This window comes from Littorina saxatilis, linkage group LG7 (genome assembly GCF_037325665.1).
Source record: "Littorina saxatilis isolate snail1 linkage group LG7, US_GU_Lsax_2.0, whole genome shotgun sequence".
In the NCBI taxonomy this organism is placed as follows: Eukaryota; Metazoa; Mollusca; class Gastropoda; order Littorinimorpha; family Littorinidae; genus Littorina; species Littorina saxatilis.
The window spans coordinates 53,159,983-53,179,224 of NC_090251.1; the positions used below are offsets into that span (position 1 = coordinate 53,159,983).

At 43.6% G+C, this 19,242-nt stretch overlaps 2 protein-coding genes across 4 annotated transcripts in view; both read left to right on the top strand.

Moving 5' to 3' along the window:
- Positions 1-19,242, top strand: part of LOC138971798 (doublecortin domain-containing protein 1-like) — a 101,701-nt gene that overhangs the window by 76,056 nt on the left and 6,403 nt on the right. Inside the window, exon 40 of one of the 2 annotated variants that reach the window (XM_070344615.1) lies at positions 13,317-13,391. In XM_070344615.1, coding sequence (XP_070200716.1) covers positions 13,317-13,376 — 60 coding nt within the window. In that variant the 3' untranslated portion in view covers positions 13,377-13,391. Of the gene's footprint in view, positions 1-13,316; positions 13,392-13,922; positions 14,109-19,242 lie in introns of those variants that run through there. The other variant, XM_070344614.1, reaches the window with a different exon arrangement.
- LOC138971799 (uncharacterized) lies at positions 621-7,448 on the top strand. Of its 2 annotated transcripts, XM_070344617.1 has the most exons (4): positions 621-855; positions 2,515-3,559; positions 4,998-5,149; positions 6,000-7,448. In XM_070344617.1, the coding sequence occupies exon 2, from the start codon at positions 2,516-2,518 to the stop codon at positions 3,497-3,499; it is 984 nt and encodes a 327-aa protein (XP_070200718.1). In that variant the 5' UTR covers positions 621-855; position 2,515; the 3' UTR covers positions 3,500-3,559; positions 4,998-5,149; positions 6,000-7,448. The 2 variants fall into 2 exon arrangements, with proteins under 2 accessions (XP_070200718.1, XP_070200717.1); XM_070344616.1 differs by lacking the exon at positions 621-855 and having other exon boundaries at positions 2,455-3,559.

The following is a 19,242-nucleotide window of genomic DNA, read 5'->3' on the forward strand; positions in this document are numbered from 1 at the left end:
TAATTTTGATAATAATTTTTATATATTTAATTTTCAGAGCTTTCTTTCAATCCGAATATAACATATTTATATGTTTTTGGAATCAGCAAATGATGGAGAATAAGATAAACGTAAATTTGGATCGTTTTATAAATTTTAATTTTTTTTTACAATTTTCAGATTTTTAATGACCAAAGTCATTAATTAATTTTTAAGCCACCAAGCTGAAATGCAATACCGAATCCCGGGCTTCGTCGAAGATTACTTGACCAAAATTTGAACCAATTTGGTTGAAAAATGAGGGCGTGACAGTGCCGCCTCAACTTTCACGAAAAGCCGGATATGACGTCATCAAAGACATTTATCAAAAAAATGAAAAAACCGTTCGGGGATTTCATACCCAGGAACTCTCATGTCAAATTTCATAAAGATCGGTCCAGTAGTTTACTCTGAATCGCTCTACACACACACACACACACACACACACACACACACACACGCACATACACCACGACCCTCGTTTCGATTCCCCCTCGATGTTAAAATATTTAGTCAAAACTTGACTAAATATAAAAAACAGAACCAGGAGTTTGTCATGACAAAACATGTGTTTTAATGCGATTAAGCTTAAAAAAAAACAAGTCGCGTAAGGCGAAAATGATATTTTTGGGTGTGAAGAGAAGCGAGATTGTGGTGTATAGACGGTGCCAGAGCACAGGTCATATGCATAACTAATGAGCGGAATGCCGTCTTCCCATTGGCCAGCCGGCCCAAGATCAGTCTCTCTGCCATTTCTGCATCTGCGGTAGCCAGTGCCAGACGTCCCAAACAACTGTGCGAAAATTTTCAACGTTTCAAGGATTTTGGAAAGAGAAGGTACACGTACTTTTACCTTGTTTTGTTTTGTTTTGTTGCTTGATTGTCGAGAGGGGCGATTGAGATCGAAACAGCGGTAATAGGCTCGAGTGGGGCCAATTAGTTGTCTGCAAGGAAAGTTTGGAGTTTGGGAAACTGGGAGACAGCGTGGCACCGTAGGCAGAAACAAGTGGTTTCACGTTTGCCGGGAGTGACACTCGAAGGAACGAGGGTGATAGCTAGGTAGACGGTGATGGTACAATTAGCTGACAGCCGTCAGTAAAAGTGTTCAGGGAGAAAAGAAGACAGTATCATCTTCTCCTGGCATTAAAATTGGTCCGAGCAGTGGCAACGCGAATCGCTCGGTCACGTGACTAGTTTCTTTGTGAAGAAAGACGGCGGGAGCGAAAATGTTTACAAGTTGTGCGGTGGTCGGGCACTCTTTCACGTGGAGGTTTCAGCGATTTGTGAACACAGATGAGGGGGTGCGGCCAGATTTAGGTTTTGATGGTTTTGAGCAGATATTCGATGGGAGAGGGGGCCGAAAAATAAGCGACGTTGAATCAATGCTAGAACAGAACAGGGCCATTTTCACCCGGAAAAAATGGGGAGTGATAGTGCTAATGGTGGGGGACAATAATATTGTTCCCGGAACGACACCGAATAAAGTGTTTCGTGAGCTGTGGCATCTGTGTGTGAGGGTGCAAACATGGGCAAACTCAGTAGTGGTGGTGTCAGGGATGACACAGAGATACAGTGGCTGGGGGGGTTTCAATGACATAGCCAGGGAGGTGAATAGGCTTCTTCAACAACAGCTGAAAACGGCACACAGGATAGTGGGTTTGTTCCCCCACTACGTGGCTTTCCCTCCAGCAGAGAAGTTTGCTCAGTATCAGAAACATTTTTTAGCAGATGGGATTCATCTGTCAGGGTCGGGGCACATGCTACTGTACAGAGCACTGAGAAAAGTTCTGTTGGACAGTCGGCATATAGACCAATGAGGTAAGAAGGTGTTGTGGTTGTTCAGCGGGTGAGAGGGAAGTGGGGGCTAATAGTGATAGCCGGTATCCTCTCGTGCTGATGGCAGAACCACAATAGGGGTAGATGCAGCACGGACGGGGTACCAAGGTTTATTCCCAGACTGAAGTGGTTGGGTTCTACCGAAGACGCCAGACGCAGAGCTTTGATGCCGGGAGTGGAATAGGATGGGGTATCCTTTCCAGCTTTTGGAGTGACGTCATTGTTGGTTCTGGTTTGGTAGAACCGGTTGTGACTTCATGGGGAATGTGTATTGGTACAGCCCGTGCTGCATGATCAGATTGACAGTGTTTTCTTAGGTGTACTCTCGTGCTGATGGCAGAACCACAATAGGAGTGTCGATGCAGCACGAACGGGGTACCAAGGTTTATTCCCAGACTGAAGTGGTTGGGTTCTACCGAAGACGCCAGACGCAGAGCTTTGATGCCGGGAGTGGAATAGGAGGGAATATCCTTTCCAGCTTCTGGAGTGACGTCATTGTTGGTTCTGGTTTGGTAGAACCGGTTGTGATTTCATGGGGAATGTTTTATTGGTACAGCCCGTGCTGCATATATAAAAAAAAAAAAAAAAAAAAAAAAAAAAAAAAAAAAAAAAAAAAAAAAAATAGGCCCCTGATGCTTAGTGGCCTTTGAAATGTTTCAGGATGTCGAAGCGTCCAACCAAGCGACCGGGGCGTCCCTCAAAGCAGCCCCCGAAGAGGTTTCGAGACGAGGAGGCTGAAGGAGAGGACGAAATGGGCGTGAAGGAGTCGCTAACCCAGCTCCTTGCTGAGCAGAAGGCCCTGAGGAAGGAGATTGCGGAGATTCGGGCCGCCAAGACGCCGGCGCCTGAGGCATCGCCCGCAGGATCGACCACCTCTACGGGTGGAAAATCCAACTCAGGCATGGCTGGGCACTCTGGACACTCCGGTGAGCAATCTAACACTAGCGGTACACAGGCGTGGGCAACCGGCAACCAGAAAATGTTGCCCATTGACCTACACGTGCCAAAGACAATAAAGGAAAAGATCTGGAGCGGTGTGGCGGTTAGGTTCGCAATACTCCTGCCCGCGGACCCGAAGGAAATGCTGGAGGAGGACTCGGATGAGGACGATGAAGACAAAAAGAAGAAGAAGAAGAAGAAAGAAAAGAAACTGTTAACCTTCACAGAGTGGGTGAAGGCCTGGAACATTTATACCACTATACTACAGGACAGAGCGAAAGAGGTACACAGGGGCCTGGGTGCCCACTTTGCTCGGGTGTGTACCCTGCATGAGCTGCAGGGCAATTGGCGGGACTATGACTACCGCTACCGGCTCGCAATTGCTGCAGGAGAAAGGGCATGGGGGGACAGCGACGCGGACCTGTTCGCCACCACCCGCTTAGAGCCTGCCACCCAGACCCATGACGGGGGAAAGAAGAAGCCGCAGGGTGGCGCAGGGGGGAAGACTGGAAGTGGAAACCCAGCCAAAGTGGGGGGCTTCTGCTTCCAGTTCAATGAACAGGGGTCTTGCAGCCGCCCCAATTGTGGCTTCAAGCATTTTTGCTCGCAGTGTGGGGGGCAACACGCAATCCGAAAATGCAGCGCCAAAGGGCACCCCTTTCGAGCGGGACGGGGGGGAAAAGAAGCAGGAGAAGGAAAGAAATGAAGACTGGGGCACGGGGGCCACGCCAGTGAAGGCGGACAAGCTGGAAAAGTGGCTGGAAGGGTACGATCCACAGAAGAAGCGGGCTTTAATAAAGGGATTCAGAGAGGGTTTCCGGGTAGGGTTCACAGGAGCCCCAAATAGTGTAGTTCAGAAGAACCTGAAGTCAGCAGAAGAAATGCCAGAAGTAGTAGAAGCGCACATAAAGAAGGAAATAGAAGAGGGGAGGTTAGTAGGTCCCTTTAGGCATATTCCTTTTACTCAGTTCCAATGTTCTCCAATCGGCTTGGTAGAGAAAAAGACGAAAGGAAAGTATAGGATGATACATCATCTATCTCACCCGAAGGGGGCATCCATAAATGATTTCATAGAGGAAGACATGGCCACAGTGTCATATGCCAATGTGCAAGATGCAGTACAGTTAGTGCAGACAGTAGGAAATACAGCATTTATGGCAAAAACTGATGTGGAGAAAGCTTTTAGGTTGTTGCCGATTCACCCTAGTGACCAAAACCTCTTCGTACTGAGCTGGCAAGGAAGTTTTTATGTTGATCTTTCGCTTCAGATGGGTTGTTCTTCGTCTTGTCACTTGTTCGAAGAACTAGGCACGGCTTTGGAGTGGATTGCTGTTCAGAAGTTAGGGATACCATTAGTGCACTACCTGGATGATTTTTTCCTTGCGGCAGTATCGAAGCAGCTAGGCAAAGAATACCTAGACAAATTTCTGGGTTTGTGTGAGGAAATAGGAGTTCCCATGGCACCTGATAAGACGGAGGGCCCAGAGACGAGGTTGACATTCCTGGGAATAGAGATAGACACAATCGAAAGAGAAATTCGGCTGCCGGTGGAAAAACTCACGAAGTGTGCCCAAGAAATACAGAACCTACTACAAAAGAAGAAAGCAACAGTGAAGGAAATTCAGTCGGTCATAGGGTTGCTGAACTTTGCTTGCCAGGCAGTGGTGCCAGGGAGGGCGTTCTTGAGGAGATTGATCGACTTGATTAGAGGCATACGCTCTCAGCTATTCTTCGTGAGGCTGAACCAAGGGGTAAAAGAGGATTTGAAGACTTGGCTAACTTTTCTGCAGTCATTTAACGGGAAGTGCTTTTTTCTCATGAACAAGGAAGTATCCTCAGAAGAGCTGGATTTAGTGACGGATGCATCCGGGGCAGTGGGATATGGGGCTTTGTTCGGTAGGCAGTGGTTTCAGGGTAGGTGGTCCGACTGGTGGCGACTCCAGAATATCACCCTACTGGAATTGTATCCTATCGTTTTGGCTCTGGAGACATGGGCGCTGGCCTTTCAGAACAAATACTTAGTCATTCATACAGATAATTTAGATTTAGTATCCGTAATTACTAAGCAGACATCAAAAGAACCCCTGGTGATGATTCTGGTGAGACAATTGGTCTTGTGCTGTTTACGGAACAATATTGTTGTCCGAGCACAACACATTGCGGGTGTTGACAATGCAATTGCTGATGCGCTGTCTCGTTTTCAGATGACGAGGTTCCGGCAATTGTGTCCACATGCAGAGCCACTTCCGGTTGGGATTTCACCTCTGCCAGAACAATTGGGGGGGATAGGCGACTAGGAGAGCTGTTGACAGCCTCGTACGCCAAAGGGACACAACAAGCATATAGAAGGACCTGGGTGAGCGTGACTAGTTTTTGAAACAGAGAGGGTTTTCTACTTCCTTGCCAATGAGCACTGCAGCGGTGTGTCTGTACATTGGTTCGTTGCATGAGGAAGGGAAGGCGGCTTCAACGGTGATGTCCGCAGTTTCAGCAATCAGTTGCGTCCATAAATTGAATGGGTTAGGGGATCCCACTATTGATTATACTGTCAAAAGACTACTGCAGGGGTGCAAAAGGGTGGGTGACAAAGGGAAGGATACAAGGTTGCCCATTACTGTCCCTATCCTTAACTCAATTATGGAGAAGAGCGAGGTGGCCATTGGGGAGAACTACGAGAAGATACGTTTCCGGGCTATGTGCACCTTGGCCTTTCACTCATTATTGCGGGTGGGGGAAATGGCGGTATCCCGGGAACCAGAAAACGTATTGCATAGGGGAGATGTCCGACTGGACGGACAGGCATTGACCATAACGTTCCGCAATTTCAAATCTAGCGCAAAACCAGTTACCCATACCGTAGAGAAAGCCAAGGCAGGCGTCCCATGCGCGGTAGAGGCCATGCGGGCCTACATGAGCATTCGTGGGAACGCAACGGGGCCGTTGTTCCGAGCTATGTCGGGGGCACCCATAACGGCCAGGGAATTCAACGAGCAACTACAGTTGGTTTTCCAATTTTGTGGCCTGCCCAAACAGAACTTCAAATCGCATAGCTTTAGGATTGGGGGTGCCTCCCACATGGCTCGGAACGGGGCATCGGACGCTCAAATCCGTCAGGCGGGCAGATGGTCTTCTAACGCTTTCTTGTCTTACATCAGGGTGCACAACTGGTAGATCAGGTAAAACGTAGGGCTTCTCTCTGTGTGCAGTGCAACAGAAAGGGGGAGGTCAGGCACATGTCTGCGTGCAGTGCAGCAGAACATTAACATGGGATCACAGGTGTGCAGTGCAGCCTGGGATTATAAGAAAGTGTGCAGTGCAACTTTCCGAGAAAGGTCGAGTTTGATTGGTGGCGGTACCTGATGTGAGTCATCAGGTGGTGGCGCGTACCGCCGGATTGGTGGTGAATGACAGACATTATGTATTTAATCGATGTGCTTTAATTGGGCTAAAACACAATGTTTATTGTTTTTTAGAGTTGCCAATATAAGTTTTTTGATGATGGTCTAATGAGCGGATGCAGAAAGCTGTAGATAAAGGGAAGTAACCCGGTGACCAGTCTAGTAAAATTTGACAGCTTGTTGGTGAAGCTGGAAACAAGAACAAAAAACAGTAAGCTAATACATAGTGGACAATGCCATCTATGATGTGTAAGACAATTTTTGTTCTTGGGGAATTTATGCAAATGTACAACCCAATGTATATGATTATGTCAATCATAGTTTTTGTGGAATTTATGAAAATATTCCACTGATTTTGTATGCATTATCTGCGCTGAAAATGAACGACCTGTGGTGTCGACCAATAAACATTTTCAGCGTAAACTGGCAATGAACGTTTCATGTGGTTGTGGTGGTGACTGTGGCGCTGGCTGGCGCTGGCTGATTGTCCGGTTTCGGAAAACTTTTTATCTTAAATTCTTGTCTATCCTCGCACATCTGAACATGCAAAAATGATTTTATGCACAGCATAAATGATATTTTTGGGTGTGAAGAGAAGCGAGATTGTGGTGTATAGACGGTGCCAGAGCACAGGTCATATGCATAACTAATGAGCGGAATGCCGTCTTCCCATTGGCCAGCCGGCCCAAGATCAGTCTCTCTGCCATTTCTGCATCTGCGGTAGCCAGTGCCAGACGTCCCAAACAACTGTGCGAAAATTTTCAACCCCACCGCCATCCCCTTACTCCACCATAACGTAGTTGTGTGGGCGCGTACCGCCGGATTGGTGGTGAATGACAGACATTATGTATTTAATCGATGTGCTTTAATTGGGCTAAAACACAATGTTTATTGTTTTTTAGAGTTGCCAATATAAGTTTTTTGATGATGGTCTAATGAGCGGATGCAGAAAGCTGTAGATAAAGGGAAGTAACCCGGTGACCAGTCTAGTAAAATTTGACAGCTTGTTGGTGAAGCTGGAAACAAGAACAAAAAACAGTAAGCTAATACATAGTGGACAATGCCATCTATGATGTGTAAGACAATTTTTGTTCTTGGGGAATTTATGCAAATGTACAACCCAATGTATATGATTATGTCAATCATAGTTTTTGTGGAATTTATGAAAATATTCCACTGATTTTGTATGCATTATCTGCGCTGAAAATGAACGACCTGTGGTGTCGACCAATAAACATTTTCAGCGTAAACTGGCAATGAACGTTTCATGTGGTTGTGGTGGTGACTGTGGCGCTGGCTGGCGCTGGCTGATTGTCCGGTTTCGGAAAACTTTTTATCTTAAATTCTTGTCTATCCTCGCACATCTGAACATGCAAAAATGATTTTATGCACAGCATAAATACAACATTTAGTCAAGCTGTCGAACTCACAGAATGAAACTGAACGTAATGCAATTTTTCAGCAAGACCGTATACTCGTAGCATCGTCAGTCCACCGCTCATGGCAAAGGCAGTGAAATTGACAAGAAGAGCGGGGTAGTAGTTGCGCTAAGAAGGATAGCACGCTTTTCTGTACCTCTCTTTGTTTTAACTTTCTGAGCGTGTTTTTGATCCAAACATATCATATCTATATGTTTTTGGAATCAGGAACCGACAAGGAATAAGATGAAAGTGTTTTTAAATTGATTTCGACAATTTAATTTTGATAATAATTTTTATATATTTAATTTTCAGAGCTTGTTTTTAATCCAAATATAACATATTTATATGTTTTTGGAATCAGAAAATGATGAAGAATAAGATGAACGTATATTTGGATCGTTTTATAAATTTTTATTTTTTTTTACAATTTTCAGATTTTTAATGACCAAAGTCATTAATTAATTTTTAAGCCACCAAGCTGAAATGCAATACCGAAGTCCGGGCTTCGTCGAAGATTGCTTGACCAACATTTCACTCAAGTTGTTTGAAAAATGAGGGCGTGACAGTGTCCCCTCAAGTTTCACAAAATGCCGGATATGACGTCGCGTCATCAAAGACATTTATCAAAAAAATGAAAAAAACGTTTGGGGATTTCATACCCAGGAACTCTCATGTCAAATTTCATAAAGATCGGTCCAGTAGTTTAGCCTGAATCGCTCTACACACACACACACACACACAGACACACACACGCACATACACCACGACCCTCGTCTCGATTCCCCCCTCGATGTTAACACATTTAGTCATAACTTGACTAAATGTAAAAAGAAAGAAAGAAAAATGAACTAATTTAAGTGCAACTGCACCACTAATTTTCAAACAAACACTAAAAAAAAAACAGCAATATTTTTGTATTTTTCTGGACCCGTTTTTTGTTGACCAAAATTTAGCACAATGTCACCCCCTCTCTCTCCAGTGCATGTGAACCAAAAATCGTTTGGTAAGATGATATTCATTACCAGCTAGTACGATTTGTACATCAAGTTCCATGTAGTCTAGTTTGCGACCTTGCAGTTTATATTTATTGTCTAAGTCTTGTTGAGATAAAATAAGGTAAGTATTCATAAATAGTCCTGTGAGGTTACCCTTAATGGGACCTAAGACTTTAAAATTGGCAATCTAGTGGCTGCTCCGCCTGACGTCTGGCATTATGGGGTTAGTGCTAGGACTGGTTGGTCCGGTGTCAGAATAATGTGACTGGGTGAGACATGAAGCCTATGCTGCAACTTCTGTCTTGTGTGTGGCGCACGTTATATGTCAAAGTAGCACCGCCCTGATATGGCCCTTCGTGGTCGGCTGGGCGTTAAGCAAACAAACAAACATAACAAACAAACAACAACAAACAAACAAAAAACCCTTAATGGAAATTCGGGCTGCTTTCTCTCTGGGGACAGCGAGCTGCCATCGAGTTCGTCACTACCCAATATGTTTTTCTTTTTCCTGCATGCGCGTATTCATGTTACCAAGCCCTGAGACTTTCGTTGTGAGCTTGGGATCTTTATCGTTCGCATGCATGCACACTGGGGTGTTTGGACACCGAGGAGAGTCTGCACAAACTTGACTCTGGGAAATAAATCCCTTACCAAACGTGGAAAGCAAAGCCAGCGCCGCTACCGACTGAGCTATTTCCCCGCCCTTGAAGAACACTGATATATCTAATAAAGCGCAGTCGAGAAGGAGACAGTTTGATCGGGATTCAGTAATGAGCATCCCGGAGGCCTTCACACCCACACACTTGGCCGTGCACCTGGAGAAAAAACCACTTTCTTGCTGATTATCTGAAGTCTCAACACAGGGTTCCTACGCTCCTCCAATTTCCTTGAATCTCCTTGAATCTCCTTAAATTCGGAGTCATTTTCAAGGCCTTGGAAATATGAATACGCGCATGCAGGAAAAAGAAAACATATTGGGTAGCGTTGTACTGTATGGCAGCTCGCTTTCCCGAGCGAGAAAGCAGCCCGACTGTCAGTTTGGTATGAAATCGTATCCTTATCTTTAATTGGGATAAAAGTGTTTTAAGTGTTAATGTCTATGAATGTGGCGAATATTGATCGTGGTCATGGATAGCAGAGGGATTGTGAGACATGTCGTCTGCTATTCAAGATGACTTTTTTTTTTATCAAGACTTATGACTTAATTGTATACGATACCGATTTAAATGCACAGCGTGATGCCGACCTTACAAGTAATTTACCACTGCTGATAGTATGACTGAGTCACCGAGATAAATTGATTATCAAATTTCTTTCAAAATGTCTGAGAAGACACGCCTATTAGGAAGTGACAGAAATGTTACGTGGCGCCATTTCTCGCATTAATTGTGACGTCCTTTTGAGCTTGGTTTAGCTTGTGACGTCGGCTATTTCACGTTGAAAGAAAGTGCCAGTAAGAGACGTCTTGGTTTGTATCTCATTAATCAAAGGACTCGAGAAGACGATGAAGAGAGATACAGACAAGCACTCAACATCCCTGGAAGGAAATGGAGGACACATGTATATTGTACCAGATGGAATGCAGACCTGTTTACACCCCCCCCCCCCCCCCCCCCCCCAATGGTTCTCAGGAATACAGGCTGGTGCTTGTCAGTAATTTGAGGCATTTGTCATTAATCACTCGTATCAGTAGTTTGCTTTTTGTCTGAAACAAAAATGCATAATTTCTTGCCATTTCTGTATACTACGGTAATTAAGAACAGTATGCTGACATGTACTCGTATAATTATAAGCACAGAAAATGACCAAGAACATTGGGAGATATGAAAGTTTCTCAACTACTGCACCAGTGAATAGTGGTCTTGTTGAAAGTTTCTAAACTACTGCACCAGTGAATAGTGGTCTTGATGAAAGTTTCTCAACTACTGCACCAGTGAATAGTGGTCTTGATGAAAGTTTCTCAACTACTGCACCCGTGAATAGTGGTCTTGATGAAAGTTTCTCAGCTACTGCAGCAGTGAATAGTGGTCTTGTTGAAAGTTTCTCAACTACTGCAGCAGTGAATAATGGTCTTGTTGAAAGTTTCTCAACTACTGCAGCAGTGAATAGTGGTCTTGTTGAAAGTTTCTCAACTACTGCAGCAGTGAATAGTGGTCTTGTTGAAAGTTTCTCAACTACTGCAACAGTGAATAGTGGTCTTGTTGAAAGTTTCTCAACTACTGCAACAGTGAATAGTGGTCTTGTTGAAAGTTTCTCAACTACTGCAACAGTGAATAGTGGTCTTGTTGAAAGTTTCTCAACTACTGCAGCAGTGAATAGTGGTCTTGTTGAAAGTTTCTCAGCTACTGCAGCAGTGAATAGTGGTCTTGTTGAAAGTTTCTCAACTACTGCAGCAGTGAATAATGGTCTTGTTGAAAGTTTCTCAACTACTGCAGCAGTGAATAGTGGTCTTGTTGAAAGTTTCTCAACTACTGCAGCAGTGAATAGTGGTCTTGTTGAAAGTTTCTCAACTACTGCAACAGTGAATAGTGGTCTTGTTGAAAGTTTCTCAACTACTGCAACAGTGAATAGTGGTCTTGTTGAAAGTTTCTCAACTACTGCAACAGTGAATAGTGGTCTTGTTGAAAGTTTCTCAACTACTGCAACAGTGAATAGTGGTCTTGTTGAAAGTTTCTCAACTACTGCAACAGTGAATAGTGGTCTTGTTGAAAGTTTCTCAACTACTGCAGCAGTGAATAGTGGTCTTGTTGAAAGTTTCTCAACTACTGCAGCAGTGAATAGTGGTCTTGTTGAAAGTTTCTCAACTACTGCAACAGTGAATAGTGGTCTTGTTGAAAGTTTCTCAACTACTGCAACAGTGATCGAATAGTGGTTCTTTCTTTCTTTATTTGGTGTTTAACGTCGTTTTCAACCGTTCAAGGTTATATCGCGACGGTGTGAATAGTGGTCTTGTTGAAAGTTTCTCAACTACTGCAGCAGTGAATAATGGTCTTGTTGAAAGTTTCTCAACTACTGCAGCAGTGAATAGTGGTCTTGTTGAAAGTTTCTCAGCTACTGCAGCAGTGAATAGTGGTCTTGTTGAAAGTTTCTCAACTACTGCAGCAGTGAATAGTGGTCTTGTTGAAAGTTTCTCAACTACTGCAGCAGTGAATAGTGGTCTTGTTGAAAGTTTCTCAACTACTGCAGCAGTGAATAATGGTCTTGTTGAAAGTTTCTCAACTACTGCAACATGCAGTGAATAGTGGTCTTGTTGAAAGTTTCTCAACTACTGCAACAGTAAATAGTGGTCTTGATGAAAGTTTCTCAACTACTGCAACAGTGAATAGTGGTCTTGTTGAAAGTTTCTCAACTACTACAACAATGAATAGTGGTCTTGTTGAAAGTTTCTCAACTACTGCAGCAGTGAATAGTGGTCTTGTGTTGTGGGAGGAAGCCTGGACAAATCACATTACATGTAAATAACTTGCTGCAGCCCCCAAGGAAAAAAAATGAGTATTTTGTCTGCAGTAAACAAAAAATTCAGAAACGATTAGAATACAGAATCAGCGCAGTAAGAAACTCTGTGTTTACAGCGAAATATAAACTTATCAGACAGACATGGGTTTCTTTTTTAATTCATGACTCGGTTGTCATCTGTATTAAGTAAATAACACCTGCTTTAAAAGAAAATGAGGGAAAGAGAGAAAGAAAAGCCAAAACGGGCACACTCACGCAAAAAAAGAAAAATTATGTTCACCCACTGTCATATTGATTTTCTGAAACCTTGTGAAAACAGTGATGTTAATTAAATTTTGTTTTCGACTTTTAACTTCCACCCACATAATTGAAATTCTGCGAGCATTTGGCATGCGCAAGGCAAATACATCATACCTAGCAGGATATGAGAAGCCAATGAAAAGAGAGACAGTGTAATTCAATTAGAGTGCCCACACTTTTTCAAGATCTGTCTGCCCCCCCCCCTCTCTCTCTCTCTCTCTCTCTCTCTCTCTCTCTCTCTCTCTCTCTCTCTCTCTCTCTCTCTCTCTCTCTCTCTCTCTCTCTCTCTCTCTCTCTCTCTCGCTCTCTCGCTGATGATCTCAATGTTCATTTTACTTCCATTGTTCAAAAATTAATTTCAGATGATGAATAACAACATTTGGAGAAGTTGATTGCGATCCCAAAATGATTACCCACACTGGGTCTTGACTGTAATACCAGCTATATAAAAAGAAAACACCTCGTATTGTAACTTATACATATATATACATATATTTATATGAGAAACATGAACTCGTGACTAGAAAGACAGAGACAAAGACGTGTGCAGTTTATTTCATATTATAGTCAATGTTTGTAAAGATTTTAGTCAAGCAGTATGTAAGAAATGTTAAGTCCTTTAATGTACTGGAAACTTGCATTCTCCCAGTAAGGTCATATATTAATTGTACTACGTTGCAAGCCCCTGGAGCAAATTTTTGATTAGTGCTTTTGTGAACAAGAAACAATTAACAAGTGGCTCTATCCCATCTCCCCCCCTTTCCCCGTCGCGATATAACCTTCGTGGTTGAAAACGACGTTAAACACCAAATAAAGAAATTATTTCGTATGACACCTATGATTATGTACCACGTTCCATGCGGCAATTTAAAACTAATCACGAAATGTCACACGAATCACAGTTCTGTGTCCATTATTTGATTCGATTCCCGAGTCCATCTCGCTGCCCACAGATTGAAACCATTGACGACATTCAGCCCGAGCAGCTGCTGAATCACGAAATGTCACTCTAATCACAGTTCTGCTTCCATTATTTGTGCTGATTGTGAAAGGGCCTTGATACATAGAATACAGAATACAGAATACAGAATACAGAATACAGTATTTATTGAGCCAAGTGACATTAAAAAACATTTAAAGCACAAGGAATTTCGCGTAGTGTTGGTAAAATCATGCACACACACACACCCACACACACACTGACACACACACACACACGCCCACACATACACTGACATACACACCAACACACACACGCCCACACTACAGCAGTCACGATCACACCATCACACGCAGGGCAGACATGAGGTAAAACAAATGACAATCATCTATTAAAAGAAAATGTACAAAGAGTGATCTAAGATGCTGGTGAAAGGGTCCACACAGAATACAATTTTATAATCTAATGCATGGTTAGAACTAGCCCATCCCCTCCACCCACCCACTCATGAATAACTAAAATAATGCAGCTAAAGAAAATGTTGAACATTTGGAAATCAGGAATCACACATCAAAGTCCCACTCAACCCCAACTCTCGTCTCCATCTGTCTGCCCACAGATTGAAACCATTGACGACATTCAGCCCGAGCAGCTGCTGTGTGCATCCACCGGAAAGGCCTTCATTAAGCCACAAAGTGTGCGCACTGCAGTGGAAATTCGAGCCAACTGGGGCCGCGCCCGTAAACAATACGGACCTCAAGCCACAGACATCGGCGTTAAAATCCAGAAAAATCCTAAAGTGGGCGTGAGTACTTTTGATGTGGTCTTCTATTCTTCTATTTCAGCTCTAATCCGAAGTATTATAGACTTCAGTTGATCATTTATATAAGTATTGTGTGTGTGTGTGTGTGTGTGTGGGGGGGGGTATGTGGTTTTCTCTATTTGTGTCTGTGTGTGTGTAGAGCGATTCAGACAAAACTACTGGACCGATCTTTATGAAATTTTACATGAGAGTTCCTGGGTATGATATCCCCAGACGTGTTTTTCATTTTTTCGATAAATGTCTTTGATGACGTCATATCCGGCTTTTTGTAAAAGTTGAGGCGGCACTGTCACACCCTCATTTTTCAATCAAATTGTGACAGTGAACATTGTTAGCGGGTAAGTTGCGTTAGGGGCAAAACAACGAAACAGACGCTATGACGTCACTATACTGACGATCAAAATGGCTAACACATAGTACTTGCACACCAATGCATCAATCACACGCCGGTCTCAAATCATTAACACACACACAGACCGCCCAGGGTCTTGTCACCTTCGCGTCACGGGTCAGACTTGACCGCCTCACGCTATCGGGGGACGAATGCGCGCGCACAATACGAATTAACCAATCAGCATGTAAACATTCAACCAACCACGACACATGCATCCTAAGCACAAGTAGGCCTACAACAAAGACATACAGTGATACACACATGGTCGCCTCACGGGGAATAAACGGGACAGGGATTGGCAGAGAAAAGCAAAGACAGTGGCCGTGAAATCTCCACACGGCTACATCCCCCCCAACTCTTTAACAAACTGCGGCCTCGCAGATTGAACGCCCCAGGACGAGCTGAACATGACATTACAACGCAATACAAACGTAGAAGGAAAAAAACCATTGACGAGTAACAAAAATTAGCATTGAACAATAAAAGTTGACATGCAAGTCACACAAACCATTTAAGCAAAATCAACCAAACCACATGAGCCAATGACTATAGATGCTAATATAAAACTCCAGTCTTGATTCAGATATAACAGTAGGAGAGAACTTTGATTGCTTCTCGGTGTTTCTTTCTGTCTTAACACAAGTGTAGAAAGGTCATGGTCAGATCACCAGCTTAGGGAAGAAAGTTCTCCGGAGTGGACGCGGGGGTAGCCTAACGGGAGCGGGGGAACAGGGGAAAGGATTACACTCGGACTCACAAGGCTGCTCAGCGTCTGCTAGCTTCACAGGGGGTGGAACTGTCTCCTGACTTTGACTTCCAGCAGACACAAGATCCGTCTGGCTGGCCTGCTCTCGTAGAACTTGTCGGATGACTGCTAGCCTATGACCTACACAGTATGGCTCACTAGGCTGTCGCCATGACAACGGCTGCTTGCATACTGGACGCTTCGCTGGGCACCTGCTCTGGAGATGCCCGCTGCGGCCACAAATCCAGCAGCGTGGTTTCGAAGATGGTAGTAACTTCCCTGAGGCAACTTTGGGAACGGCAGGCACACGATGATTCATTTCGACTGACAGCTGTGTGGATTTCGCCGCCAGCGCACTGACTTCTACATGCATTTTGTTCAAAGCAGAACTTTCCTCTGCAGCAGCTTGCTTCACTAACTCAAAGTCCTCTCCCATCCATCTGAGAGCTTCCGCTCGCACTACAGCAAAAGATGCACCCTCACGCTTTCTAGCAAACTCCCTCAGATCCCGTCTCAACTCAGGCAAACAAAGTCCATTGATAAAATGACCTCGGAGGGTACCATCCTTAAGGGTATCAGGTTCCACAGCGTTAACCTTCATCTGGGTAGCCTGCAATGCGAGGGCATAGTCAAGAACGTGTTCCTCTTGACTCTGGTTGCGCTCGTAGAACGCTGACATCTGTGCAACCACGCAGGTGTGATCTCCAAAAGTGTCTTGCAAGATGTTCAATACAAAGTTGGCAGTGGCGGTCTCCTGTGGGGGATGCAGATTTACCTCCCTCCTGGCTGGCCCAGCAAGTGACTGGATCAGCCATTCAGCAGTTTCGCCGCCCAGTGCCCCAAGGTTGAAGTGGGCAATGATGCGACGAGCCTCCGTAACGAAGTCGTCTAGTGAACAGCCATCTTCGACGCTAGTGAAGAGGGGAAGCCTGGGAGGGGGAAACATTCGCCACTGGGGTCCAGGAGCCACGTCGACAGCCATCTTTGATACGTCGAGTACCTCCTACACTGCCTTCTGATGTTAATTATGGTGTCTCTACTTCCTGAACCCTGCTCGCAGCGCCATTTGTGATAAGGTGGAGTGGAAGGGGAGATAGGCCAGGAAGTATTCACATGAGTCGCCGAGACAGCGGTTGATCTAACATGTCTTTATTAAAATACACCAGAAGGCAGTGTCTGCGGACACATGAAAAATAAAAGAAAACAACTTAAGAACATGACACAATGAAGCGCAAAGGAAATGTTCATAACGATAACAAATACTCAGCAGTTAAACTGAACTAAAAAGGAAGGGGGGGGGGAGAGAAAGGAGAGACAAACCTAATTCCCTAAATAAACGATCACGGATATCGAAGCGTGGCAGAGAACATTGTTAGCGGGTAAGTAGCGTTAGGGGCAAAACAACGAAACAGACGCTATGACGTCATACTGACGATCAAAATGGCTAACACATAGTACTTGCACACCAATGCATCAATCACACACTCATAACACATCATAGGCCTGATCAAACTTAGCAAATACAATAATACAAACAAGAACCAAACTCTACTTACAGTTCACTCTTCAATGCAGAATTAAACAAACGAAGTTATCATGGCGGGGCCGTTCAACAAATCGCCGGTCTCAAATCACTTAACACACACAGAGACCGCCCAGGGTCTTGTCACCTTCGCGTCACGGGTCAGACTGACCGCCTCACGCTATTGGGGGACAAATGCGCGCGCACAATACGAATTAACCAATCAGCATGTAAACATTCAACCAACCACGACACATGCATCCTAAGCACAAGTACAACAAAGACATACGGTGATACACACATGGTCGCCTCACGGGGAATAAACGGGACAGGGATTGGCAGAGAAAAGCAAAGACAGTGGCCGTGAAATCTCCACACGGCTACAACTTTAAAACACAAAGATCATCATGGGCCATCATGACTTGTATCATTTTACATCGCATTCTAAGAAAGAGCAGAATTCTCACTATGCGCGCGGTACATTTCTAGAATCGCGTAGCGCAAAGTTGGAATTCCAACAAAGCGCAGGTCATTTCCAGAAAAGCGCCGATGACGAGATGGGTTGCAACAGGTCCGATTGAGATGGTCTCAATCCGAAAAATTAATTCTTTAAAAATGTCTCGCTCTTTACATAGGGCACCTAGGATGTTCCCGTTCGGTGAGTGTTCAAATGGAAGGGTGTTTGTACTGACAGTATCTGTGATGGTTTACGGGAGGCGTACTGTGCCTTTAACTACTTCGTGACTAAGCCCTGCCGCTATCTAGGTCTGAACGTCACATGTCCAGTCTGCATGCACTTAGACGTGTCTGGCACCTGTATGGGAATTACGTCAGCATTAAAGGTGTCTCAACCAGGTGGGGTACGACCGGAAATTATGTTGTTGTATTCACCACCGATGAGTAACATACCGCAAAGGCTTCTTATTGTACCGATTCAGAGTGAAGAGTTTCTTTGTAACCTAGCCCATATTCTGCCAAAAACGCTGTTTGGACGCAGGGGGGGATATTACAAATAAACGTCCTACACTGTGTTTCGGCGAGCCAATTTTAGCAAATAATACATTAAACAGAAGCTGAGGATTTTTTTTCTTTTATCAGGCAACAATAAAAAAAAAATTAAACAAGTCGCGTAAGGCGAAAATACAACATTTAGTCAAGTAGCTGTCGAACTCACAGAATGAAACTGAACCCACTGCAATTTTTCAGCAAGACCGTATGTACTCGTAGCATCGTCAGTCCACCGCTCATGCTCATGGCAAAGGCAGTGAAATTGACAAGAAGAGCGGTTTAGTAGTTGCGCTGAGGATAGCACGCTTTTCTGTATCTCTCTTCGTTTTAACTTTCTGAGCGTGTTTTTAATCCAAACATATCATATCTATATGTTTTTGGAATCAGGAACCGACAAGGAATAAGATGAAAGTGTTTTTAAATTGATTTCGAAAATTTAATTTTGATAATAATTTTTATATTTTTAATTTTCAGAGCTTGTTTTTAATCCAAATATAACATATTTATATGTTTTTGGAATCAGAAAATGATGGAGAATAAGATAAACGTAAATTTGGATCGTTTTATATATATATTTTTTTTTTTTACAATTTTCAGATTTTTAATGACCAAAGTCATTAATTAATTTTTAAGCCACCACGCTGAAATGCAATACCGAAGTCCGGGCTTCGTCGAAGACTACTTGACCAAAATTTCAATCAATTTGGTTGAAAAATGAGAGCGTGACAGTGCCGCCTCAACTTTCACGAAAAGCCGGATATGACGTCATCAAAGACATTTATCGAAAAAAAGAAAAAAATGTTCGGGGATATCAATCCCAGGAACTCTCATGTAAAATTTCATAAAGATCGGTCCAGTAGTTTGGTCTGAATCGCTCTACACGCACGCACGCACGCACACACACACATACACACACACACACACACACACATACACCACGACCCTCGTTTCGATTCCCCCTCTATGTTAAAACATTTAGTCAAAACTTGATTAAATGTAAAAAGGTAACGTTATTGGAATATTTAATTTAGGACAAAACAATTAATCCAGAAAGCATTTCAACAACTTTCTTTCTGTCGAAAGATTTTTAGATTTTAACTCATTTTTTGATTTTCATGATTTTCGAACAGGCAGCTTATTTGACATTATTTGTAAGTTCAGTTTGACAGACACCAGCTATATTAAACAAAGTCAGTTTGCATCGCTGCAAAAAGGGAGAAGAATCATAGGAGAAAAAGAACTAATAAAAACAGTCCTGGAAAAGGGTAGATTTTTTTCCTGTCTGATCCGTATCAATAAATGCAACATAGGAAAGATGAAATCGTTACAATGAAATATTTGTGGTATTTAACGGCTATCACCATTTTATATAATTTTCACTTCCGATTTTTTCAGATGATGTCAAGTTTTGTGTCTAAAACTAAATATCTTGCATTCTTTTATAACC

Coding starts and splice junctions, on each gene's coding strand:
- LOC138971799 (XM_070344617.1), top strand. CDS start 2,516: ATGTCGAAGCGTCCAACCAAGCGACCGGGGCGTCCCTCAAAGCAGCCC.